We start from the raw sequence: 27,575 nt of genomic DNA, 5'->3' as shown, positions 1-27,575 counted from the left end.
CTGGCTGGATTCCTTTTTCCATCACATTATACACTGCTCATTTCCATGGTTACAGACCACCCTGTAATCCAGTAGTGGTGGTTGTGCTTGCACACTATAGGTAAAAGCACCAGCCTATATGCCCTCCCATGGTCACAGCCACAAGAGAGTCTGGTGCATTTTCCTATATTGTGCAAGTACGACCACTACTAATGGATTGCAGGGTGGTCTGTAACCATGGAAACGAGCAGTGTATAATGTGATAGAAAAATGAATCCAGACAGCATAGGAAGCAAAATGGATAATAACAATACATTAGTAAGTGCCTTCTATTAACTTTCTCTACATGATAAATGCCACTTACTGAAGTGAGACAACCCCTTTTAAGAACACCTAGTGCTGACTCCAGATCAGTAATTTGTATTTCGATACTAACCCCTATTCCTTGGAAAGCATAGGGAGGACTTTTCCTGGAGTCCTCTCCATCACATACACAGGAGTCCTCTCGGTGCACTCCATGGCTGGTTTGCTGACACAGAGGGGAATGGAGGTGCATATCAACATTCCCTTGCCGGAGGTGAAAGATCTCTTCTAAAGAAGGCTGTGTTTTTGGTCGCTAGGCAACCAATCACAGCTTTCATTTTTCTAAAGCAAAATATGAAATGAAAGCTGAGCTCTGGTTGCTATGGGCAACAAAGACTGCTTTTCTTTAAGGCGGTCTGGATAAATGAGGCCCGGTGTCTCAGGTTGTTTTTCTTCTCCTTGGCCTGCATGTTTTCTTGCTCACATCCTTGTAATAGTCATCCTGCATCTTGAGTCGCGTTCTTCCTTGCCTCTAACAGTAATTATACTTTTGCTTTTGCTTTAGAGCTTCTAATGAAAATTAACAAGTTGAAGACACAAAGATGTTTGTAAGTCTGAACAGCATGAAATGTTTTTATACGTTTGTAACTTGTCACTTGTTGTGACCCTTTTTATACTCCATCCATAGTATTTTCTTATGTACAATTTACAGGTCCAGATCCACCTCTGAACTGGGCAGTCTTGGCAGGCAACAAGACCACATGGTTTCCTGCTGGACTACAGGTCCCAGCAATCTGCTGTCCTGTGGATCTATTAGCAGCTATTTATTAAGTGCAGATCATATGACTCTCCAGAAGTTTTAAGTAATCAGCAGTATGTCTATCTTGTGATGTGTCCTATAATTAGACTATGGGTACAAACAAAAAGTTGTGTAGACTGGCAAAAAATATTATAATGTAATAAGCCACATTTATATAAATCTAGTGATTTATAAATGGTTTCCTGTGAATAAGTCAGTCCTACTTCTGCAGATGAGTCATTTGTGACTTAATGCATACCACACAAATTCCTGCAGACTCTCGACAAGCACCCCATTGTAGATACAATAGCTGTATATAGGCATTCTTGTTCTCACTGACCCCTACTGAATACCTGAGGTTTAATATTTCAGCGCTGATAACCAGTGCGACAATGAACGCCTTATGTTTTTTCAAGCTTTCCCATTGAATCTAATGATCTCTGAGACTGGGTCACAAGCCACGGTTGCCAACGCAGTTCTTTGCCAAATTGTCACTCACTTTACATGCAGCAACATTCAAATGTATGAGCTGTAATATTTTTTTATTAAAATATGATATGCTATTCATTCTGATAAGTGATTTAAAGTATTGATGCAATCCGTCAGGGGACATATTAGGTCCTCTTTAAACATACCTTCACCTCAGGAGTGCTTAGCTGATATACCGTATATTTGTGTATTGCTTATATTTCCATTCCCCATTACAATTAACAGTATTACTATAGCAGCAGGCGGCGTACTGCGGTTCATTTATCAGGTCTAGAGTAGATTCTCCCATAGCCCACCTTCCTCCTAATCAAATCTAATCTGCTAATAATTTTGGCAAAGTAGATGTAACAGTGGATCTGTACTTCAGAGGGCACCTTTTTATTTCCAAATCAGAGTGATATTGTACCAATATATAGGATTGCCCTTACTGTTGACTTCATATAGCAAGCAAGTTTAATAAAGTGTGTGTGCATTCTGTAGATTATATCGTGTCCTTTTACACAGTCCGACAATCTGGCCAACTCTCAAGGATGAGTTTTTGTGGAAACACTCGTTCCCGATAATTGCCCTGTGTATAAGGTGCCTGCAGATCATCCTGTGTAAAAGGGGATCTGCTGCCCAGAAACAATGAACCTATATGGGACAAGCGGTCGCTGTATCAGTGGCTCGCCCCCTTACACAGGAGACGATTGCGTCATGTAAATGCAGCTGTCATGTCCTTGTTTTGTATGCTCCTGATAATTGCCTGCTAAATCAGTCTGTTTATTTTGTCAGTAGCTCTCATTCCTATCACTTTTTACTTTTCACTCAATAAGAATTATGGTATCATTTGAGAAGTAAAATAAAAATGTTTTTGTCTAAACAGGGATGCTCAGAGACTTGAAGAGTTTTACACTAAAAACCAACAGCTAAGGGAGCAGCAGAAGGCACTTCATGACACTATTAAAGTCCTTGAAGACCGGTAAGGAGTATTGTTTTTTACTAATATTTAGAATGTATTTTATTTTTCTAAAGATATGCACACAGAGGACTTCTTTTTACAAGTTGGTTTAACCCCTTCCCGACCAGCGCCGTAATAGTACGGCGCAGTGGGATGTGACTTGCCGCCCAGCGCCGTACTATTACTGCGTGCTGATCGGGCAGGAGCTGCGCCCGCCCCATCAGCGGCGGGGTCCGGCATTCACTGATAGCCGGACCCCTGATGTATGTGCCAGCATCGGTGAAAACACAGATGCCGACACATTAACCCTTGATGAGCTGCAGTCAGCGCGGAGCAGCCATTGGGTCCCTGCGCTGCTGTGACGGGGACCCCGATGGCAGGGAAGGTAGCCCCAGTCTTAACTGTCTAATTGCCGCAGTCTATGAAAGTGGCATTTCTTAATCTTATATGTGTAGCTTCTGTGCTGATGATATAATTATTTTACCTCTTTGAACCAGGTTACGTGCTGGGCTTTGTGACCGGTGTGCGGTAACAGAGGAGCACATGCGGAAGAAGCAACTGGAATTTGAAAATATCAGACAACAGAACCTGAAACTTATCACAGAACTTAGTAAGAATATGATTTCCTTGTTTGGTATATTATTTTATATAGTGTAATATGCACCCTAAACCCTTCAAGACCCTGCGATTTTTCTGGTTTATTTGCATTTTTGTTTTTTACTCCCTGCCATCCTGGAGCCATAACTTCTAAAAATATTTCCATTCACATAGCTGTATGAGGGCTTTTGAAGTTGGGAAAAAAATTGCAAATGGAGTGCAATTGGAAAAAAATGGCAATTCTGTTTTGAGTTTTGTTTTTCTGTTTCCTATATGGTAAAACTGACCTGTTCCCTTCATTCTCCGGGTCAGTACGATCACAGCCATATCACATTTATATAGTTTATCTTGTATACTAATACCAAAAAATAAAAACTTGAAAAAATGTTTTCTTTTGCATTGCCACACTCTGACCCCCCCCCCCATAAAACTTTTATATATTGCGTTTACATTGCTGTTTGAGGGCTGATTTTTTTGTGGGAAAATTTAGTTTTTATTGATACCATTTTGGAGTGCATATGAATTTTTGATCACTTTTTATTCCATATTTTTTGGGAGGTGAAATAACAAAAATGCGGATTTGCTATTTAGATTTTTTTTTTCCTGTTACTGCGTAGCTCAGAGGAGCTGTGTCAGGGCTCAGCTTCTGGGCAGGTGCCATGTTTAAAGACCCAACTTGTGCCATACCTGTACAGCAGAGATCAAAAAGGGGTTAAAGCTAGGGATCGACCGATATTGATTTTTTAGGGCCGATACCGATAATTTGTGAACTTTCAGGCCGATAGCCGATAATTTATACCGATATTCTGGGAATTTTCATTTTTGAAAAAAAAAAAAAAAATTCCCACAAATCTGCTGAAAATTAATGTTTATTGTTAATGTGTGTTTTTTTTGTAAATCTTTCTTTTTCATTTATATTTAATATTTTGGTGTTTTTATTATTTTTTTTGTAACTTTTTTTTTTAAACTAACTTTTAGCCCCCTTAGGGACTAGAACCCTTGTCCTATTCACCCTGATAGAGATCTATCAGGGTGAATAGGAGCTCACACTGTCCCTGCTGCTCTGTGCTTTGTGCACACAGCAGCATGGAGCTTATCATGGCAGCCAGGGCTTCAATAGCGTCCTGGCTGCCATGGTAACCGATCGGAGCCCCAGCATTACACTGCTGGGGCTCCGATCGGAGGAGCAAGGGAGAGGGAATCCTGTGGGGGGGGCGCACTGCGACTGGGGTGGGGGGGCCCTATGCGCCACCACTGGGGGGGGGGCGCACTGCGCCACCAATGTCTGATACTGGGGGGCTTGGCGGGGCGCACTGCGCCACCAATGTCTGATACTGGGGGGCTTGGGTGGGCGCACTGTGCCACCAATGAAGCTTAATCCCACATTTATTCATATGCAGGAGGCGGGAGCTGGCTGCAGGATCACATAGCCGGCTCCCGACCTCTATGAGCAGTAGCTGTGATCCGCGGCACCTGAGGAGTTAACTACCGCAGATCGCAGCTACAGCTCATAGAGGCCGGGAGCCGGCAATGTGATCCTGCAGCTCCCGCCTCCTGTATATGAATGAATGATAGATTAATCTTCATTGGTGGAGCAGTGGCCATAGCTCCTCCCCTCCTCCTGTCCCCTGTCCTTACATTGGCGGCAGCAGCAGCACAGGGGGAGGAGACACTGCTCCTTCTCCCCTGTGCTGCTAAGGGGAACACGGAGAGCGCTGTCAGCAGCGCGATCTGTGTTCCCCATACACTATCGGAATATCGGCAAAATAGATGCCGATAGTGTTCAAAATCCTGAATATCGGCCGATAATATCGGTAAATCCGATAATCGGTCGATCCCTAGTTAAAGCTACAGGATGCATTTTACAGGTTAAGGCCGAATGCACACGGTCGTGTTCCGCGGCCGAAAGCAGTCCGTGGTATGCCGGGCTGGATTCCTGTTCAGAGCAGGAGCGCACGGCGTCATTGGTTGCTATGACCCTGTGCGCTTCATGCCGCCGCTGTACTACAGTAATGCACTCATATAGTGTATTACTGTAGTACAGCGGCGGCATGAAGCGCACAGAGTCATAGCAACCAATGACGCCATGCGCTCCTGCTCTGAACAGGAATCCAGCACTGCATACCGTGGAACACGGCCGTGTGCATTCGGCCTAGTGTGTGTTGTGTTGTTGTGTGTGTTTTTTTTTTTTTTTTTTTTAAAGGCTGAGTTGCATAAAAAAGGTCATACTCTCCTCTGCCGATTTGCCTCCATCTTCAGTTCCTACTCTCAATGTTCTCGCTGTTGACACACCGGAAATGCTTCTTAGTACCTGTCAACGACCAGGGAATGCCCACTGAGTTAGGCACTGGTTGCAGTGGTGACCTTCCACAGCCATTGATTTGGCATCTCCTGTCTGTCCAGTCTAACTTTATTTCATAGGGATTTGCAAGAATCCACAGAACTTATACCTGCCATTTTACCAATATGCTGTAAAGCCACACCAGTGATATCCGCATGGGAGAAAAGGGCATTAAGTGCAGTACGTCACTTTCCAGGAGTAAGACTAGGTCTACACGACGACATTTGTCGCGCGACATTTTGTTTCACTAATGTTGCGCAACAATTTTTAATTTTTATAATGGCAGTCTATGGTGTCGCGCTGCGACTGCGACGCGACAGTCGCATAAAATTCCATCTTGAATGGATTTTCTGCGACTGTCGCGTTGCAGTCGCAGCATGTCGCATGTTGCAGTGCAACACCATAGACTGCCATTATAAAAATTGTCACGCGACATTGGTGCAACAAAATGTCGCGCGACAAATGTCGTCGTGTAGACCTAGCCTAAAACAAAATAAAGATGGCTTTTGAACTACGATATTATTGTAATATTTTAAATAATATACTGTCCTCATCTGTCAGATTGGAAGTGATTTTTATTGCGGTTCAGGATGCCTTCTCTCCTTAACTAATGTTTATAAGCGTCCATGCAATGACTGAATAATCCAGATTGTGCTGCAACATGTTCTTTAATGTCTTGCTACAGTGGATGAGAAGAACACACTGCAGGATGAGAACAAGAGGCTTTCCGAGCAACTTAAGCACTTGCAGAAGGCGGCTCAGTGAGTATTCCGGTCAAGTGTTACACTTCAGGCATACATACAGAACCTTGTTTTCTAGAGATTGTATCAGATCAGATATAATGTTATCCAAACTCCTCAATTCAAATTTTTTATAATCTTCACTGCCAAAGGAAAATTTCACACATTTGACATCCACAAATGAAATTTGAATGATAAAAAAAAAAAATCATTATTTACGCCACACAATTAGCACTTTATTATCTTAGGGGCCTTTATGTAACTTTGCATTAATTCTGAGATTGGGTTCACACCTTTTATCATTCTACTGCTCTGCTCCATTAAAGGGAACCTGTCACTGGGATTTTGTGTATAGAGCTGAGGACATGGGTTGCTAGATGGCCGCTAAGCACATCCGCAATACCCAGTCCCCATAGCTCTGTGTGCTTTTATTGTGTAAAAAAACCGATTTGATACATATGCAAATTACCCTGAGATGAGTCCAGCGTGAAGGAGCCCAGCACCGCCCTGCATCCTCAGAATCTCCTCCTTGCTCCCCGACGTCAGAAAGCCAGAGCGCCGTAATCTCGTGATACGCAAGCTAGCTCATTTTAGTTTTTTCACTCCCTGCCTTTCCAGGACCATAACATTTTTTTTCTGTTCATATAGCCATATGAGGGCTTGGTTTTACGGGTCAAGTTGCACTTTCTAATTCCACCATTTAATATTGCATACAATATAGTGGGGAGCTGGAAAAAATGGCGGAGGGAGCGGAAGAAACGCAATTCCGCAACAGTTTTATGCGTTTTGCTATTGCGGTGCTCCCTATACGGTAAAACTGAACTGTTATTTTCATTCTCCAGGTCAGTACAAGGACGACAATACCACATATGTATAGACTTTTTGTGTTTTAATACTGAAAAAAACAACAACTTTTTTTGTAGTTATGTATACAGAGTTTTTTTGAGGGCTCATTTTTTGCAGGGTGATCTATCCTTTCTTGTGCATGGCATTGGGGGACACAGCACCATGGGTATATGCGGAGGCTGACACTAGAAACAAAAAAAATGTTGGCTCCACCCAGGTGGGCTATACCCCTCTGCCAGAGCCAAAAGAACTTAGTCTAGTTCTAGTGTCCGTAGGAGGCAGAAATGACCTGCTATTCTTTTTTCGCAGTCATCCTGCTAATTTTTTTTCTTCTTTTTTTTTTTTTTTTCTCTACAGGTGGCAGGGGTGGCCCCATCGTGCTCCACCTTAGTTGCCCCCCTGCGGGCGCGTACTCAGGTACCCGGCAACCACCCAGTCCCCACGTGACCTGCTTCCGCAGTGGAATTCCGGCGCACCCACGGCTTCCGTGTTGAGTCCGGCCGAGGGGGTGGTCATGCTGCGCCTGAAGACGTCAGAGGGTGAGTATGGCGCTCTCCCTACTCCCTTCCCCTCTCCTTATTTCCTGTGGCCTGGCCCTTTGTTAGGCACTGCATGGTCCTGGAGCCTCTGTTCAAGCTCTCCGGGGGTCATCTTTGGGCAGGGACTCCTGCATGGGGGCGCGTTTTTTCATGGCGCCTGGCCCTTTAAGACGGCCGTTTTTATTTTCAGCCTTCTCCTGCTCCTCCTACCTGGCCTTTCCGGGCTCCCCGCAAATCGGCTCTGTGTCCCCTCTTCTGCTGCTGCCGCCGGACATCACCGCGATCGCAGACGCCCGCCTCCAGCAGGGTTTTTTGTTCACTCTGGGCCCCGGCTTTGTTCCGGCCTATCAACACTCCCCGGTTAGGTCTGAGTCGGGCGAAATTTCTTCTTCAGCCGCTTCCACCGCTCCTGGGGACTCCTCCGCTTCGGATTCTGAATCTGAGCGGTGCTCGGCGATGTCAGCAGCCATACAGAATCTCATCAAGGCCGTTCGGGACGCGCTCCATGTGCAGGACGTTCCTTCTTCCTCCTCCCTGAAGTCGGTGTGCTTCTGCCGTTCTAAACGGTCCACGGTGGTCCTCCCGAATCATGAGGATCTGGACGCGCTTCTCGCTAAGGAGTGGCGTCACCCTGATCGGCGCCTTCATCTTCCATCCGCCCCGCGTTTGCCGCCTCCTGGGTGGCTAAGGCCTGCGCTATCTGGGCAAAACAGCTTATCCGTGCTTTACCTCCAGACTCTGGCCAGGGGGCTTTGGCAGTGCTTGCCTCTCAAATTTACCAGGCGTCCAAGTTTCTATCCGCCGCACCATCTGGCTTCGTTCTTGGGCGGCGGATTCCGCCTCCAAGAAAGCTCTAATTTCTCGTCCCTTTCTTGGTGGGAAGCGCTTTGGGAAGCGCATGGAGGAGCTCATTTCGGAGGCCACTGGCGGTAAGAGTTCCCTTCTTCCCCAGAATCAGCCTCGCCGCCGTCGCTTCCCTGGGTCGTCCTCTCGGGCACAGTCCTTTCAGGCCCCCCCCCGCCCGATCTGATAAGGAGTCCTCCAGGCCTTCCTTTAAGGCCAAGCCCTCCTGGCATGCCAAGCCCAAACCTGCTCGCCCCCCAGTCCACTAAGCCTCCTTCCGCATGACTCGAACTCTGTCAAGGTGGGAGGGCGCCTGCTCGCCTTTCGGGATGTCTGGCAAGCAAGTGTAGAAGACGCTTGGGTTCTCGAGGTGGTCTCCTCTGGATACAGAATCAAATTCACCGATCTTCCGCCCGGTCGGTTCTTCCTGACGTCGCCCCCCATGTCTCCCGCCTGGGCAGACGTTTTTTTTCAGGCCATTCGTTTCATGCGCTCTAGGGGTCATCGTTCCGGTTCTGGAGTCAGAACGTTTTCGGGGTTTCTACTCTAACCTGTTCACTGTTCCCAAGAAGGACGGTTCGCTCCGTCCTATCCTGGATCTGAAGGCGCTGACTCACTTCATCCGGGTCCGTCATTTTCGCATGGAGTCCCTCCGGTCCGTGATCGCCTCCTTGGAGTTGGACGAGTTCCTGTCGTCCATCGACATTCAGGACGCCTATCTCCACGTCCCCATCGCCCTCTCCCATCAAAAGTTCCTTCGCTTCGCGGTAGGTTCTCTTCATTTCCAATTTGTAGCCCTGCCCTTCGGCCTGGCCTCCGCTCCGAGGGTTTTCACCAAGGTGTTAGCTCCCCTTGTGGCCCTTCTCCGTGCCAGGGTGGTCGCCTTGGTACCTTACCTGGACGACCTTCTGATTCGGGCCCCGTCTTTGGAGGACAACCTGTCCGGCCTGAGCATCACCCTCTCAGCTCTTGCCCAGTTCGGGTGGCTCATCAACCACTCCAAGTCCTCCCTCATCCCACATCAGAGGATGCCTTTTCTGGGCATGATCTTCGACACTCGCCTCGGGCGGGTGTTCCTTCCCCCAGAGAAGGTCTCTTCTCTTTAGGCGGGGGTGCATCTTCTCCGCGGCCCGTCCTCTCTGACTATCAGGACATGTATGCGCGTCCTGGGGAGGATGGTGGCCTCATTCGAAGCCATTCCCAATTCCACTCCCGGGACCTTCAGTTGTTCATCCTATCCAGGTGGGACAAGTCCCCCGGCAGGTCTCGATCGCCTTGCCCGTCTCCCCCCTCAGATTCGCCAGGATCTCTCCTGGTGGCTACTTCCTCGGACGTGTCCCCGGGCCGGTCCTTTCTGCCCCCCAGTTGGCGGGTGATCACAGCGGACAACAGTCTCTCGGGTTGGGGAGCGGTCTTCCAGTCTCTCACGGTCCAGGGTCTTTGGTTTGTTCACGAGTCTTCCCTGCAGATCAATGTTCTCAAGCTCAGGGCAATTTTCCTGGCACTGTCTCACTGGACCTCACGTCTCCGTGGGCTCCCGATCCGGATTCAGACGGACAATTCCACCGCCGTGGCTTATCTGACCCATCAAGGGGGCACCAGGAGTGTGATGGCCCTGCGGGAAGCCTCCCAGATCCTGCGGTGGGCGGAGAAACACGTTCCCGTCCTCTTCGCTGTTTACATTCCCGGGGTCGACAACTGGGCGGCAGACTTCCTCAGTCGTCAGCTCGTCGACCCGAGCGAATGGTCTCTCCACCCAGGGGTGTTCCTTCAATTTTGTCACCGATGGGGAACTCCGGATGTGGATCTCTTCGCGTCTCGCCTCAATCACAGGCTTCCGCGCTATGCCGCGCGGTCCAGGGACCCTCAGGCTCTTGCGGTCGATGCCCTAGTTCTGCCTTGGTCTCAGTTCGACCTTCTGTATCTTTTTCCACCCATTCCTCTCCTGCCTCGAGTGCTCAAGCGTCTCAAGGCAGCCCGGGTGCCGGCGATCCTGGTGGCTCCAGATTGGCCCCGCAGAGCGTGGTACGCAGATCTAATGTTTCTGCTCGCCGACGTTCCGTGGCGTCTTCCTCTGTGCCGCGATCTCCTTTCGCAGGGCACTCTGTTCCACCCGAATTTACCTCAGCTTCGTTTGACGGCGTGGCTGTTGAGACCACGGTCATGAAGGCCCGTGGCCTCTCGGACTCGGTCATTCAGACGATGCTTCACGTTCGCAAACCCCAGTCGGCCCGTATTTACTACTAGACCTGGAGAGCGTATTTTGCCTGGTGCGAGTCTGGGCGTTGTCGTCCCCTCTGTTTCTCTGTCCCTAACATTCTGGCCTTCCTTCAGGCTGGTTTTGAGAAGGGTCTTCGCCTGGCTTCCCTCAGAGGGCAGATTTCAGCCCTCTCGGTCCTCTTTCAGCGTCTTGTGGCCTTGCGGGCTCAGGTTTGGACCTTCTTACAGGGTGTCGCTCGTCGAGCCCCTCCCTTTCGTTTTCCGGTGGGACCTGAATCTCGTCCTTGATGCCCTTCAGTCTTCTCCTTTTGAGCCTTTGGCAGAGATCTCTCTGTCATTTGTCTCGTTTAAGGTGGCTTTCCTTGTGGCAGTCACCTCCATCCGCCGGGTCTCTGAACTTGCGGCGCTTTCTTGCCGGTCGCATTTCCTGGTGTTCCATCAGGACAAGGTAGTGTTGCGTCCCGTTCCTTCTTTTCTTCCTAAGGTTGTCTCCTCTTTTCACATCAATGAGGAGATTGTCCTTCCTTCCTTCTGCCCTAATACTTCGCACCCTAGGAAGAAATCTCTCCATTGCCTTGATGTTGTTCAGGCCCTCCGCTGGTACCTTCGCATCACGGGACCTTTCCGTCGTTCGGACTCTTTTTTTCGTGGTCCCGGCGGGCCCTCGTAAGGGTTTGCCTGCCTCTAAGGCCACCATCTCTCTCGCTGGGTTCGGTCGGCTGTCAAAGAGGCCTATGTCGCTAAGGGCCATGCTCCCCCTTCCAGGTTGACTGCTCATTCGACTAGGGCAGTTGGGGCTTCCTGGGCGGTGCGTCATCAGGCTTCTGCTGCCCAGGTTTGCCGGGCCGCCACCTGGTCGTCAGTTCACACTTTTTCTAAGTTTTACCATATTCATTCCCTGGCCTCTGCTGATGCCAGCCTGGGGCGTAAGGTTCTACAGGCAGCTGTGCTTTAGGTTGGCAACATGGCGTTCTTCTTCCCTCCCTCAGGGACTGCTTTGGGACGTCCCATGGTGCTGTGTCCCCCAATGCCATGCACGAGAAAAATAGATTTTTTGTACTCACCGTAAAATCCTTTTCTCATAGTAGGCATTGGGGGACACAGATCCCACCCTTTCTGTGCTTTTCTTATTGGTGGTCCCGGCGTTTTGTTGTGGTTGTCGGGCCCCCCAGTTTGAGACTTGTTGGCGTTCAGTTTCCTTTTTAGTTCAGGTGTGGCGTTCCTACTGCTTTTGTACTGACTGAGTTCTTTTGGCTCTGGCAGAGGGGTATAGCCCACCTGGGTGGAGCCAACACTTTTTTGTTTCTAGTGTCAGCTTCCTAGTGGCAGCTGGGCATATACCCATGGTGCTGTGTCCCCCAATGCCTACTACGAGAAAAGGATTTTACGGTGAGTACAAAAAATCTATTTTTTTCATTTATGCCATTTTGGAGTTTGTGACTTCAGCAATTTTTATAGAATTATTATTTTTTTTGTGGAAGTTCAAGCGATAAAAAAATGGTGAATCTATTTGCTGTACAGGATAAATGTTATTATATGTTTAATAGTATGCACATGGCGAGGCCCATGATGGTTTTTTTTTTTTTTTTTTTTGTCATTTTGGAGAAAGGGGCATGATTCAAATTTTTGTATTTAAAAAATAAAATAAAAAAATTGTGACCCTTTTTTTTTTTTTTTTTTTTTTTTTTTTTTTGTAGTTCCCCATAGAGAACTATAACCAGCAATCGTCAAATTGCTTCTCTCATTAGCATTGGAGTCTGAGAAATACACTGTATTCCTATTAGCGCCTCCATATGCAGTCACGGCATCTGAGCGTTTATAAGTCTGCGATCGGCATTACCGCTGATCGCGGACTTAAGGCCCGGGTGTCTGCTGTGTCTTTAAAGACCCGATGTGACGTACTGTCACGTCACATGTAGGGAAGGTGATGAAGGAAACCTTTTGCATGTGTTTTGTGCTGATAGGAGTGTGACACCATGAGTCTACAATATTGAACTTTTTCACAATTTTCAAATTTTCTGAGATACTGACTTTTGGGTTTTCATTGGAAGTAAGCCATTCAGGAAGCTGCTGAATTATGTATTCTAAGAAAACTGGACATGGGTGTGACTTCTAATGATGAGCCATCAGTGATTTTTGATTGAGATGATATCTGGCAAGTTGACAATATCCATTAAAGATAGTAATCCCAATGTGATGCATACTATTCTTATATCATTAATAGTTTAAACATAAAATATATTAATCATCATTCAAATTTTACTTGTAACGCTTTGACTGAAATATTCTTTAATATTTAGGTCAATGAGAAAGATGCCTGAAGAGGTTGTAGAAGGCGATGTTGATGATGGCATTATCCCTGATTCACCAGTGAATTCCTTTCCGCTAAATGTGGTCAGCAGGATGCGCAGGAAAAAGTCAAACAAACATGTGCGGTATACAGAGCACTCCCAGGATGAATCCAATACATCGGAATGTGCAAATGGTAAGCGAGAGATCAAAAGGTATGACAAAGGATATGTCGTAAAGTACATCTGGAGATAGAACAGGAAACCTCTCAACTGAAATCCTTAATTGACTCTCATTGTTTGAAGGGAAAAAAATCATTAATGCAGTGTACCATTTTGCATGGGTTTGATCAATAGAAGTCTATGGGTGTTTGAGTGCAACCACCCTTAAAGGGGTTGTCCGAGTTATGGAAAAAAAAGATGTAGCACTGTAAATCCGATGGTCAGCGATATATAACTAAGCTAAGCAAGTTTTAGGCAAAAAAAATATCTATTTCCTCATTTCCCTGGTTCTCTTCTGGCCCTTTGTTTACTTGCAATAAAAACAATCTGCCCCTTCCCCTGCACTGCTAAGGGGGTGAATACAAGAGCTGCCCTAAGTGACACGTCTGCCTGCTGGGAGACTCAGCAGCATGTTGTATGTGTAGAACTACAAGTCCCAGCTGTATAATGACACTGCTAAGGGAGTGAATAAAAGTGCTGCCCTGAGTGACATTTCTGCCTGTTGTATGTATTAGCCGTACAATGACACTGCTAATACACACAGGATCTTCCCCCTACCTGCAATGCTCTGCAGAACTTTTTTCAGCTCCTGTGCCCAGCATTTGTATCCTCACTGCCTGCAGCTACACAGTAAACACTTCAGCCCGGAGTCTGTGCAGCTGAAGGGGTTAAGAATCCTGGGAGAGCGCAATAAGCAGCAGCTGGCAGTGCAGGGGGGCGTGGCCAGCACAGTGACCTCTGGTGTACAGATCTCTCAGGCTTGTGCACCAACATTATCAGAGCAGGGAGAGAAGCTGACATCACAGGTCAGGTTCAGCCACTGGAGATAAAGGGAGTTAATTGGAAAGCTGGAGGGAGGGGTTTTCCAATGACTAATGTAAAAAATACAAATCCATCATCATATAGTACATGACAGTCAATTTCTAACAAACTTGGAACCAGCCCTGTATCTCGCATGGATTGAGAGATGTCCCCATTCATTGCTCTACTAGATCTATTTCAAGCTGGCAGCTTAGGGCCTGTGCACTCTCCATAGGCATGTCCTTTCTGCTGCAGCTGGTGGCAGTTAAAGGATGAAACTGAGCATGTACTTCCATCTTGGTGAGCAGGACAGAGAAATTAGAAAAAAGAGCAAACAGCAGGTGGTGCTATACAGACAGATTTCGATGAATAACTCGGTGGCTATACTAAATTTTTAATCACATGCAATTACAAAACAATTCAGAACCAGGTGCTGGTTTGAAAAATGTAGATTATTTTTTATGGGACAACCCCTTTAAATGGAGGGGATTGATGTTAACCAACAGAACAATAAAAAGTTCCATGGAGAACTAGATACAACTCACTCCCAAGTTTCACAAATATACTGTAATGTCCTAACAGTTTGCGTTAAAAAAAAAAAAAGAACTGTAGCGGACTTCATTGGGAGCAATGCTGCAGTAACCAGTTCTGTCCACTACGTAATGAAAGGACCTGTCTGCGCCGGAGTTACACTGAAACTGCTGATAGGCTGGGGTGCAGGTTGTCGGACCTCACTGATCAGATATTGATCACTATACCTATCGATGATAAAATCCTGGAATACCCTGTTAAAGGGTTATGGACATTTTGATGACCTCAGGGACTTGATCTATGCCCTGCAAAATCCTTTTACGATAACTGTTTTGCCGAACAGCTATTGTTCCCTACTCCACCATAAACACACTTACTGAGCTTGGCTAAATGTGCATGGTTTTTGTTTCACCGGTGAGAGGGAATAAATAGCCGGCGGTTACCGCTCATGGGGGACCAACAGTGCTAGATTCAACTGAGAGAGTGCACATCTCCCATGTCAACTGGAGAAGCATGTGGTGGCAAGATTCCAGCAGGGCTGTGGAGTCGGGGCTATTTTGAAAAGGTTCCAACTCCAGCTCAAAAAAAATAATCTATATTGTATAGTGAAACTTTCTTAGGAAGCTTAGTTAATATTTCTGTTCTATCAATCGAAGGCTCTTTTATTGTCAGAGATCTTGCCCGTGTGGTCATTGCTTTTCCACCAACAGAGTAGTAGAGAGTGTGTTCGGGGCATCCATGAAGGAGGATCTGACTAAGGCAATACATTTTTCTGAGGACAAATCCATTCATTTCTTATTAAAAGCATAACAATCTTTTCCAGTTATTGCATATTTACTTACAAGAATTTAAAGAGAAACTGTCACTTAGAAAGCGTGTACAAAGCTGGTGACATGGCTACCTTTACTGTACTTGTCTATGGCTGCAACCTTCTAAAAAATGCTTTGTATGGTCACTGTAAAGGGTCAAAGAAGTGTGAATGAGGCACTGAAGTGCCCCTTCCTGCACAGTCTCTCGCAGCCCTTCTAAAAACCCACGCATATGCCACTCTGGACCCGCACTTAGCGCACAGTCGCTGACAAGTAAACTGTATAGATCTGTCTATTAGCATGAAGGCTGAGAGAAGCGTTGGGCTGGGACACTTAAAGGGGTATTCCCATTTTGAAAAAATAAAAAAACATTTCTGCTGGGCTCTCTGGCTTTCTTGTCCTGACCCAGGGACACCAGGAGGCCTTTGAGAGTTATGTAAACAGCATAGCTTCTTGGGCTATGAGAGTTACCAAATTGCGTAACTCCGCCGCTTTGGTTTTCTCCAGCCTCCCAGTGTCCCAATGGTTGAGGCCGAAGAGCCCTGCGGCCATGTTTTTCAATATGGGAATACCCTTTTAAGTGCCTTATTCACGCCTCTTTGCCCTGTTACAGTGGCAATAACAAGCATTTTTTTACATAATTCCAGCCACTGACCAGTACAGAGGTTTATTTAGTCTCACTGCTTTCATCCATATGCAGCCATGTCACCAGTTTGCTTTGTGTTTTTTAGGTGACACTTTACCTTTTTAAGTTATTTGTTTGTTTGTTTGTTTTTTCAGAAAATGGGAAGACTTAGTTTTGATTGAGAGCTATATATCTATTTATTTTTTATTTTTTTTATATTTTTTTTACAACATAGAATCTACATTCAAGTGGTACCGTATTTATTTTCCCTAAATCAGACTTCAGATCACAGTCCCAATGTGAATAAGAACCCCTGGAATTTAAATGACCCCCAAGCAGACCTCAGATCAGACCCCCAGGATTAGAGCAAATATAAAAAAACATTTAACAATGAATTAGCATCATCATCTTCTAGTTTAGCCTGCCGCACAGTGCTGTGACACGACACGCACAGCATGAGGTTGCAGAGCGGCCGAGGACTAGACACCGGTGAGTACAGAGCCTGGGGAGCACTATATTCACTGCTTCCCGGTTCTCCTGTACTAGTAATTGCTTCCATAATGGATTAGTATTCGCCCCATAAGACCCACTGACACTTTTGGGGGGGGGGGGGGGGAAGTAGGTCTTATAGTGTGAAAAATACTGTATTTTATTAAATCGAGTGGGGGGGGGATGTGGGCCATGCTGTATAGATGCTGTTAAAGGGATTCTGTCACCTCCCCTAACCCAAAAAACGATTTTAAAGCAGCCATGAAGCACAGCTTACCTTGATTAGACTGTGCTCTTTTATCTTGTAATCCGTCCAGCAGTTTCTGCAAAAAACAACTTTTATTGATATGCAAATGAGTCCTGAATGTGCCCAGAGGGGTGTTTTGTTCCTCTTAGAGAGCCCAGTACCGCCCCTCTTACAGTGCCCAGCCCGCCTTCCTTGCACTGTCTATCCGCCCCCAGCCTGCCACAGCCTCTCCTCCCCTTCCCTCACGCCGAACGAACTTTCGCACAGGCGCAGTACCCACTGAGGGCTGCGCCTGTGCGATCAGCAGGAGACTGAGGGCAGGAGCTTCATCCTCGTCACTGGGCATGCGCCGAGCCCAGTGACGTCCGATGCTCGCTCTTCCCTGCTGACTGAGGGAAGAGCGAGCATCGGACGTCACTGGGCTCGGCGCATGCCCAGTGACGAGGATGAAGCTCCTGCCCTCAGTCTCCTGCTGATCGCACAGGCGCAGCCCTCAGTGGGTACTGCGCCTGTGCGAAAGTTTGTTCGGCGTGAGGGAGGGGGAGGAGAGGGAGGGGAGGCTGTGGCAGGCTGGGGGCGGATAGACAGTGCAAGGAAGGCGGGCTGGGCACTATAAGAGGGGCGGTACTGGGCTCTCTAAGAGGAACAAAACGCCCCTCTGGGCACATTCAGGACTCATTTGCATATCAATAAAAGTCGTTTTTTGCAGAAACTGCTGGACGGATTACAAGATAAAAGAGCACAGTCTAATCAAGGTAAGCTGTGCTTCATGGCTGCTTTAAAATCGTTTTTTGGGTTAGGGGAGGTGACAGAATCCCTTTAAACTGAAGAGACACAAGCTCATTGAACTTGTACAGAACAGCTTCAACACACAATGCAAATTGTCAAGTGGAAACATTTAGATGAGTGTGAATGTGATAGCTCTGCTCAATGCAAATAAAATCTAAAAATACTGAAAGCATTTGACTGTAATAAAATAAGTGAAAGTTTTGGGAGCCAAGTTAAAAGCAAACATGAAATATGGTGCAAATGGCGAAAGTCATAAGGTTACCACCGTGACTGATGAAAAACCAATGCATTAAAATATCTGGTACGTCTAGTGTTTGTACTCTTTTATTTCACTCAGAAACAACTATAGCCATCCTTCATAGGACTGATTGGTGCTGGTCAGGCCTCTATATCCCTGTGGTCAATTGTTACCGGCAGCAGAAGCTGCTCAGAGGAAATGTACAGCAAGATGCAACAGTTTACTCTAAATGGACATTGTTGTCCTTGTGAGGCATCCCCTCTAATGAACTTGTCATTGCGATAGGTATAATCTATATGTAATAAACCACTGATGCCGTTCATTTGTTTTTCAGGCTCTGGAGCAAGAATATTTGCATCCACACAAGTAAATACAGGAAAACGAGAGGCCATCTTGGTTGCTGACACCTGTGCATTAGAGTTATCCCCTCTTCCTAGTAAGTATTCAGCAGCATAGTATATTATAGCTAACGGTAGGTGGTAGTGATTAATGGAACCAGATTCAACCTTTTTGTACTGATTTAGGTGTACTCCCTGGATCATACTTTATCTGGTTTCCCTATCATGGCACTTTTAACGGGGCTGTCCTTCCTTTTTTTTTTTTTTTGTGCCCCAGCTGTACTTGTGGAGAAAGTCTAACTCTATTCTTGCCACTCTTTTCTCTCTCTCTTCTAGCCCCTCTCTGTCAACTTTGCACAGATGAGGTCACATGCGGCGGCATATCCAATGACTGCTCTCAGTGGCGACGTGTCCCCAAGCAGCACTTGACCCGGCTGTAATATGCCACTTGGGGACAGGTCAGTGCTGAAGCCAGTCATTGATTGCAGTGGCCCCTTTCAGGGTCATGCAGATAGGGACTGGAAGCCAGTCAGAACAGGGAGAACGGTGAGTATAGATTTCTCGTGCATGGCATTGGGGGACACAGCACCATGGGTATATGTCCAACTACCACTAGGAGGTGACACTAGACATAAAAAAGTGTTGGCTCCTCTCCGTTGGGCTAAACCCTCTACACAGGCACTAGGCAGATCAGTCTTGTTCTAGTGTCTGTAGGAGGCAGACCTGACCTGCTTTTTGTGCAGGTCATCCTGCTACTTTTTTATTTTTATTTTTTCTTCAATCATTTTTTCTTTCTCTTCTCTGCAGGTTCCGGCCTGCTGCAGGGGTGGCTCCATCGTGTTCCACTTTAGTTGCCCCCCCCCCTGCGGGCACGTACTCGGGTGCCTGGCAGCCACCCAGTCCCTAAATCTGCTTCCGCAGTGGAATTCCGGCAGTCCCACGGTTCCCGTGTTGAGTCCGCCGAGGGGGTGGTTACTGCTGCGTCTGAGGGTGAGTATGTTAGATTAGGGTCTCCTCCCCGGGCCTGGGCGCGTTCCCCCCTCTACCTTCCCGGATACCTACATCTCTCAGCTGTTCCCTGGCCCCAGAAGCCCCCTGGCCTCCCATTTTCCCTCTCTGGGGGTTGCTTCTTAAGTTCTCTCCCCCACCTGGCCCCCGTTCGTCGCGGCAGCTCTGGGGCTCCCCGCCCACTTTCTCTCCTTCATGGGGGGAGTCTGGGAGGGGCCTCTCCTGCCTGCCAATCCAGCCCCAGGTTCCCTGCTCTCTCTGAGGGGCGGCCCTTCCTCTGGCTGTCGGCTCCTGCTCTCTCCGGGTCGCCATTTCTGGTCTCTGCTTGGGGTGCGCTGCACAGCTCCTGGGGTCCGGCAGGCAGCCTCTGGCTGAATTGCTCTGCAGGCTCCTTTCCCCCCCCTCCCCTCTCGATTGCTGCATTCTCCTGCAGCCCTGCCACCTGCTCTATAGCTGCTGCAGCACCTCCTGGGACCTTCGTATCTGGGGACAGATAGGACAGCCCTGCTGCTCTATGAGGGCCTCCTCTCTCAGCCTCTTGCCCTCCCCGGTACAATGTATGCGGTTTGCTAGCCACTATTCTTAGAATGGCTTGTTGTCCGTGGCCAATTCTTTCACATATGGTGGTTCTTTACATTTTTTTTTCTTGGATATTCAGTTTTTTTGTTGTCCTATGGTGGTTCAGTTCCTGGTTCCTTGTGAGCCCATACCGGGTACTCCTTTCTGGATTCCTTGTCCCTGTTCATTTGACCAGGGACTTCCTCCTGCTTGTAGAACCTTCCTCCTTAGACTGTTAGGAGTACTCTCCTTCTCCTCCTATGTCCCTCAGTCCAGTGTGTACCTGCCGAGCCTTCCTGGGCCTGCACCTCCCTGATATTTTATTTGGCCGGAGTTCCTCCGGGCTTGCACTTCTCAGCGATATTTTGTTTTAAGAGGCTCGTTCCTCGTCTCCTGGTTTTGGGATGCAGGGCTTATCTTTTCTTTTTTCCTGGCCTTTACTTACAACCCCCTCTCTTTCCTAGGGTTGGTGGTTTCTCTTAGCGCCTTTGGAGTTTTCTCCTTTCAATAGGACGCTTAACTTCATCACCTGCTTCGCGGTGGGGGGAGACCTGCTCCCTTCATATGTGAGCCTTGCTATGGCTTCCCTCACTTCAGTGTGTCCCTGCTGTGATTTCCTGGGCCTGCATCTGGTCCCCTTTTTTCCCTGATACTTCGTTTGGCCAGAGTTTCTCCGGTCTTGCGCTTCTCAGCGATATTTTGTTTTCAGAGGCTCGTTCCTCATCTCCTGTTTTGGGGATGCAGGTCTTATCTTTTCTCTTTTTCTTCGGTTTTCCTTAGCGCCTTTGGGATTTTTTCCTTTCAATAGGGCGCTTAACTTCTTCACCTGCTTTACGGTGAGGGGAGACTTGCTTCCTTCACAGTGAGCCTTGCTATGGCTTCCCTCACTCGTTTGGCCTTCAGTGATTCCATGTTCCCTTGCTCCCCTGGCCCGTCAGGGGTTGGCCTCAGGGTGTTTGTGCTTTCGCCTGAGACAATTAGAATGTTAGGTAGCTCCTATACGCAATGCTGTCCTACTTTTTCTCCAGCCTTCAGCTGAGCTGGGTGTTCCCCTTTGCCTTCTTCTTGCATTTGGGTCGTTCTCCCAGGCATTTTGTCCTGGGGTGCTGGCAGTCATCACGGTGGCTTCCTTGGGGTTTTCTCCCTTGTTATGAGGCTTCCTGCCTATTCCGTGTTTTTCTCCTGTTGGGTCACATGGTTCTCCCGCACCTGTATGCCCAACAGGTGGCATGGCTGTTCTTTTCCCACCCTCGGGGACTGCTTTGGGATGTCCCATGGTGCTGTGTCCCCCAATGCCATGCACAAGAAAATTGGATTTTTTGTACTCGCCGTAAAATCCTTTTCTCGTAGTAGGCATTGGGGGACACAGATCCCACTTTTATTTTTTTTATTTTTTACTTCCGCTTCTCCTGGCTGGTCTCTTGATCTTTCCTGGTATGGGAGTTGTTGGTTCCTTGCCTTTCTTCTCTCTCCTACTGCTTTTGGTACAAACTGATCTGCCTAGTGCCTGTGGAGAGGGTATAGCCCAACAGGGAGGAGCCAACACTTTTTTATGTCTAGTGGTAGTTGGACACATACCCATGGTGCTGTGTCCCCCAATGCCTACTACGAGAAAAGGATTTTGCGGTGAGTACAGGTACAGGTACAGCTACCTGGGGGCAGTAAATAAAAAAATTAAAAAACTTTAAAGAAGCAAAATGTTCAGTTATCTGTGAGCTTTCAGAATACAGAATTTGCAATGTGTTGTCTTAATATATACAGTTAACTTGTCTTCTGAACTTTGTCCTAGGTAATATATATGCCCTAAAAGGAAGTATTTTCCAAGATGATGGCATAGTTTTTTCTCTATTTGTTTAAAAGAGCAGTCAAGAGAAAACTGATTTAGTTAAAATTGACATTGACATGACTGAATTCTTCATAGTGCTATCCAGTGGGGCTATTCACACATCCGTTTAACTGATCTTTGTGCCCAATGTGGTAAACTCGCTGCAGGTGCTGTTCTGGTCTATTTCTGTGGATCATATCCACCCATTTAGTTAAAGAACATATAGCACATAGAAGCCATTTGTGCGCTATCTGTTTTTAACAGACTTTTAGTCCTAGTCATGTGAATGAGCTCTCTAACGCTGCTGTGCCTACTGCAGAGGTGAATTCAAACATGAACACCAAAGGCAAACTTTCTGTCATGCCATGCACCTTAAAGCTGCCCATACTTTTTAAGCAGTTACGTCTCCCAGCTGCCCCATACACCTGCATGCCTGCCCAAGTGTGCCTGTATTCTTAATGGAGAGGAGGGGGGAGTAGCCGCTGCTAGACAACTGATGACAGCTTATCTCCCCAAGAACAAAAGGATTGGACATGTTGAAATCCAACTGCCCTGCCATAATCTCCCCTAACTTCTGCCTTTGTGGAAAAGGTGGGAGGCCTCCATACACATAGAAGTATTGCCCACTTCCTCCCAAATCGGCCAACAATAATGTGTCTGGCCAGCTTAAGGCCCCTTTCACACGAGCGTGTCCAGATGCATTGCGGCAAACCCGCGCGAGTAGGTAAGCAATTGCAGTCAGTTTTGACTGCGATTGCGTTCCGTTTAGTTTTTATCGCGCGGGTGCTATGTGTTTTGCACGCGCGTGATAAAAAACTGAATGTGGTACCCATTGTGTAGATTGTATTATTTCCCCTTATAACATGGTTATAAGGGAAAATAATAGCATTCTGAATACAGAATGCATAGTACAATAGGGATGAAGGGGGTTAAAAAAATAAGAATTTAACTCCCCTTAATCCACTTGTTCGCGCAGCCGGCTTCTCTTCTGTCTTCTTTGAGGAATAGGACCTTTGACGACGTCACTGCGCTCATCACATGGCCCATCACATGATCTTTTTACCATGGTGATGGATCATGTGACGGACCATGTGATGAGTGCAGTGACGTCATCAAAGGTTTTTTTTCCTGTGCACAGCAAAGAAGACAGAAGAGAAGCCGGTCTGCGAGATCAAGTGGATTAAGGTGAGTTATATTATTTTTTTATATATTTTTTATATATTTATTTTTTTAACCCCTCCATCCCTATTGTAGTATGCATTCTGTATTAAGAACGCTATTATTTTCCCTTTATAACCATGTTATAAGGGAAAATAATAATGAATCGGGTCCCGATCGTCTCCTAGCAACCGTGCGAGAAAATCGCACCACATCCGCACTAGTTTGCGGATGCTTCCGATTTTCACGCAGCCCCATTCAATTCTATGGGGCCTGCGTTGCGTGAAAAACGCAGAATATAGAACATGCTGCGATTTTCACACAACGCGCAAGTGATGCGTGAAAATCACTGCTCATGTGCACAGCCCCATAGAAATGAATGCGTCCGGCTTCAGTGCGGGTGCAATGCGTTCACGTCACGCGTTGCACCCGCGGAGAAAACAGGCTCGTGTGAAAGGGGCCTAAGTCTGTTTTCACACGTCACTGAATCATGAACATGTACTGTCCATGTTCTCCATAGACAGCACATACACCCTTTAATTTTAATATATGTATTTACTCATGAGCGATATTCCACTGACCTCGTTTTCACGAATGTCATCACAGATGTGTGAAAGAGGCCTGCACTAAACAATATCCACACCTGTAAGTAATCACCTTTACTGATAATCCAGGCTCAGGTTAGATGTTTCAGCAACTGTGGACCTTCCTCGTTCTTGGTGTCCGGACATAAAGATTTTTACTAACTGTAAGCCATTTGGGAATGCTGTGCATGCTCTTTCATATCATCAATGACCGACAAATTAACCTTGTGGAATATTAATTTGGTTCCAGATTGTTTGCAAATATAAAAGTTCTGTTACCTTTTGACAATTTATTGTTGTACCTCTGACACTAAAACATGGTTGAAACCGTACAGTGTTCCATTAGCAGTTTCTCTAATATTTGCCTCTATTAGGAGGAGTTTCCAGGTCTAATGCAGGTTATAGAATTACACATGATTATGTCAGTATGTTTTTTGTCTCCAATTGCGGACAAGAATAGAACATGTTCTATTTTTTCCGGAGTCGCGGACCGGAAGATCGGGGGCGCGCTCCGGAAATGCGGACAGGACACTATGTGCTGTCCGCATCCATTCCTGACCCATAGAGAATGAATGGGTCCGCACACGTTCCGCAGAATTGCGTAACGAGTGCAGACACATTCACGGACGTGTGAATGGACCCTAACAGGGCTAGAACCAGCCCTGTACCTCACATGGATCCAGAGATCTCCCCATTCATTGCTCCAACTGCTCTGCTGGATTCTAGGCCCTTTCTACAGTAGCTCTTTCCCTGTTACTGCCAGTTTCTTAAAGAAGATATGGTGGTAGTTGAAGATTTAAACTGAGCGTTTGCGACCACCTCATTGAGGTGGATGCAGAAATAATTTTTCTGTTAACATTATACAGCTAGTGGGTTAGAATGTAATTTTATGTTAACTTACCGAATATTTGTGTTTTAACAGCAAAGCAGGAAGGGGGTGATTGCACCACTGAGAAACCAGTCTTTAATTTAGCTGCTGTGGTAGCTGAAACCCTTGGCCTTGAAGCTCCTGTTGAAGAATCTGTAAGTCCTCAACCAAAGTGTACTTTCTGTTAGAGCGAGTTAAGTTGGCCATACGCTTTAAACCTATTACTTTTCCACCCCCACAGCATACCTGTCCACACAGCTGTACCAAAGAACATCCCCTCCAAAGTGTTTTGTTCTTGCTTATAATGTGGAATTCGGCAGAGTCATTAATACTGTTTTTTTATTCATTTATTATAGCAATCCCAGAGTGTACTGACCAATGCAGGGGTTGTTCAAGCACTTGCTAAGCACGAGGAGCACTCCCAAAGACTCAGTGAGTCAGAGTAAGTCCTGTAAACTGATACAATATACTAACTCAGAAATCTTCTCCTCATGTAATTCCATGCATTTTCTCCTCTCTGCAGCTACACTGCTCATCACTTTCACAGCCAGGATCTTTGTAGTAGTTATTGCTCAGTCTCTGTTTTCTGCTGTGTTTGGAAAATTGATATTTGGTTGATGGCTTCCACATTGTGTTCATATGTTAACTTACATGGCTGAGAACTGCTTTGCTGTGCATGAGGTTTGAAAAGTGCCTGACGTTGAAACGTTATAGCTCTGTTGTGTTTTTGCTGCAGCCAGATGTAACATTGCAGTGAGCAGGATTTAGGGTCCATTCACACGTCCGCAAAATGGGTCCGCATCCGTTCGACAATTTTGCGGAACAGGCGCGGACCCATTTTTTTTCAATGGGGCCGGAATGTGCCGTCCGGATCCACATTTGCGGATCCGCACTTCCTTTCTGCAAAAGAATAGAACATCGTCCCCAATTGCGAAATGTACATTGCTGGTGTCCGTGTTTTGCAGATCCGCAAAACACATATGGATGTGTGAATGGACCCTAACAGAGCAAGAAAGCAGCTATAATTTCAGGATCACACCATAATTTCTTCAACTACAGTATGACCTTATTGTTTTCCCACGAGCTCAACAGAGAAGGAAAATGTCCCTTCCTAATCTTAAAACATACTTCTTGTTCTGTTATCCAATATATGAGGCTTAAAGGGGTTGTGTCACTTCAGCAAATGGCATTTATTATGTAGAGAAAGTTATAACAAGCAACTTACTAATGTATTGTGATTATTCAAATTGCTTCCTTTGCTGGCTGGATTAATTTTTTCCTTAATGTTATACACCTCTCGTTTCCATGGTTACGACCACCCTGTAATCCAGCAGCTGTGGCTGTGCTTGCATACTATAGAAAAAAAAGCACCAGCCTATGTGAGTTCCCACAGTCCTGGCCATCAGAGAGGCTGGTACTTTATCCTATAGTGTACAAGTACAACCACCGCTGCTGGATTGCAGGGTGGCCGTAACCATGGAATGTGCAGTGTATAATGTGATGAAAAATGAATCCAGCCAGCAAATGAAGCAATATGGACAATCGCAGTACATTAGTATACTGGAGAATAAGTGTAGTATTCTGTGCGAATCCAAATTATTAAATACAAATCCAAAATAATACATGCTCCATGACACCAGGTCAGCCAGAGCCTGATCTACTGCCCTTGCTAATGGGAAGGAAGTTCATGTGGAACCCTCTTCAGGCATATGGATGGTGATTATGCAGTTAGGATAGCCTCTTTAATCAGCATAAACGTTTGGACTTGTAATTAAAAAAAAAAAACACTCAAAACAGGTGCACTTTACAGTTTTGATGCTATTTTATTCTTGCGTTTTGCTGTTGCTTTTCCCCCCCAAATAGATTTATTTTTAAAAGCCATCCATTAATCAGAACTGAAATATATTGTTGCTTGTGTATTGAATGTGAGTTTGTGGATATATATATATATATATATATATATATATATATATATATATATATATATATATGTTTCTGTACATAAATGCCACTTAGACCTATTTTTGTTTTTTTCTTGGCACAGATTTGCAGACAATATGCAGAGTGAGCCCCATGAACTGGAATGGGACACACAACGGGTTTCTCCAGTGTTTGGGATGGCCACTTCCAAAATTGAAACCACTGGCAAAGCAGATGGTAGCACTTCTCTCCGGCCTCATGGAGTCGACCTAAAGTCCTCCTATTCTAACAGGTCTTCTGTTCACCTACTGTCAAAGGCTGAAGAGGCTTCCCTGGTGACAGCACTGCGCCACAGGACAGAAACAAACTCTGTAATTAGCCAATGCTTAGGCGGTAAACAGGACAGGAACCCAAGTGACTCTGTAATTAGTGGGGTGAACACAAATGACCACGTGGACCGTGAGATCTATAAGCAAACCACAAGCAGAGGTGGCAAGCGGAAAAAGGGAGAAAGTGAAGGAGAAGCAAACTGTGAAATTGCATCTGTTAATAAAGAGAATGATTTTCCCTTAAAAAATGACAATGGCATTGGTGGTATTTCTCTTGACAAGCCGCTGGATCTTTCAGATAGGTTCTCAGGATTTTGCCCTCGTGAGAAAGGGCAAGAAAATCCTAGAAGCAAAATGAAGCAACCTACCATACAGGAAACCTTAAAATCTGGTCCCAGGAGCAAGTCCTCTGTGGGGAGTTATCAATCCAGGGAGGAATCCTCACATCAAACAGCAGATCATAAAAAAGCACGAAGAGGAGACGGAGCTGAGCTCCGAGCACAAGATAATAGCCCACTCTTTGAAGAGATGGAGGTATTCTCATCTCTTTTATATGGTGTATAGCCTTAAGAACCTGTCACCACAAAAAGCAGTGCAATCTACAGACAGTATGTTATAGAGCAGGAGGCGCTGAGTAGATTGATATATGGTTTTGTGGGAAAAGATTTCAGTAAAGCTTGTAATTTATACATTTATATCTCTCCTCTTTTTGTGTTCAGTTGTACCGGGGAGGTGTTATCAGTGATTGCCAGCTATCTGTATAGACAGTTAATCACTGATGAGACAGCCCCTATGTACAGCTGAGCAGAGATATGAATGTAAAAATTGCAAGTTTTACTGAATCTTTTCCCACAAAACTATACATCAATCTGCTCAGCTCCTCCTGCTCCATAACATACTACCTGCAGATAGCACTGCATTTAGTGGTGACAAGTCCTCTCTTAACAAAGCATCTGCCACAAAAGTGCTGTTTTTCCTTTTGTCTTTGGAGCAATCATTCCAGTCAAGTGATAAATACGGTATATTCTGCACTGTATGACTTTCTTCCAGCAATTTACACTGCACTTTGTCTTAACAAAATGGCTACTTATGGAATATTCATGAGGGGTTAAACCCTCTTTTTAAGCAGCTCATTTGTATATCCTATAACCTGACTTAAACTGGCTATACACATTTTATGTATTTTGACCAAACCCACCAATTTCAGCAGGATCGGTCAATCATCTAATGTGCGTGTGTGGCCTCCTGGCTCCACTGACGGCAGATTTTGAGCGAGATAATGATTAGTCATGCTTGATTTAAATTGCCAAAT

The 27,575-nt window shown here is 46.1% G+C and overlaps 1 protein-coding gene across 5 annotated transcripts in view; it reads left to right on the top strand.

Annotated features, from left to right (window-relative positions):
- RBBP8 (RB binding protein 8, endonuclease) overlaps positions 1-27,575 on the top strand; it is a 60,661-nt gene that overhangs the window by 18,183 nt on the left and 14,903 nt on the right. For 4 of the 5 annotated variants that reach the window (XM_044295236.1, XM_044295239.1, XM_044295238.1 and 1 more), the window contains exons 3-11: positions 848-890; positions 2,436-2,531; positions 3,008-3,120; positions 6,134-6,209; positions 12,937-13,121; positions 18,010-18,111; positions 24,069-24,169; positions 24,371-24,456; positions 26,059-26,797. In XM_044295236.1, coding sequence (XP_044151171.1) covers positions 848-890; positions 2,436-2,531; positions 3,008-3,120; positions 6,134-6,209; positions 12,937-13,121; positions 18,010-18,111; positions 24,069-24,169; positions 24,371-24,456; positions 26,059-26,797 — 1,541 coding nt within the window. The remainder of the gene's footprint in view (positions 1-847; positions 891-2,435; positions 2,532-3,007; positions 3,121-6,133; positions 6,210-12,936; positions 13,122-18,009; positions 18,112-24,068; positions 24,170-24,370; positions 24,457-26,058; positions 26,798-27,575) is intronic. The other variant, XM_044295241.1, reaches the window with a different exon arrangement.

This window comes from Bufo gargarizans, chromosome 5, assembly GCF_014858855.1.
Source record: "Bufo gargarizans isolate SCDJY-AF-19 chromosome 5, ASM1485885v1, whole genome shotgun sequence".
Lineage (NCBI taxonomy): Eukaryota > Metazoa > Chordata > Amphibia > Anura > Bufonidae > Bufo > Bufo gargarizans.
This window is presented reverse-complemented; position numbering and strand designations above follow the sequence as displayed.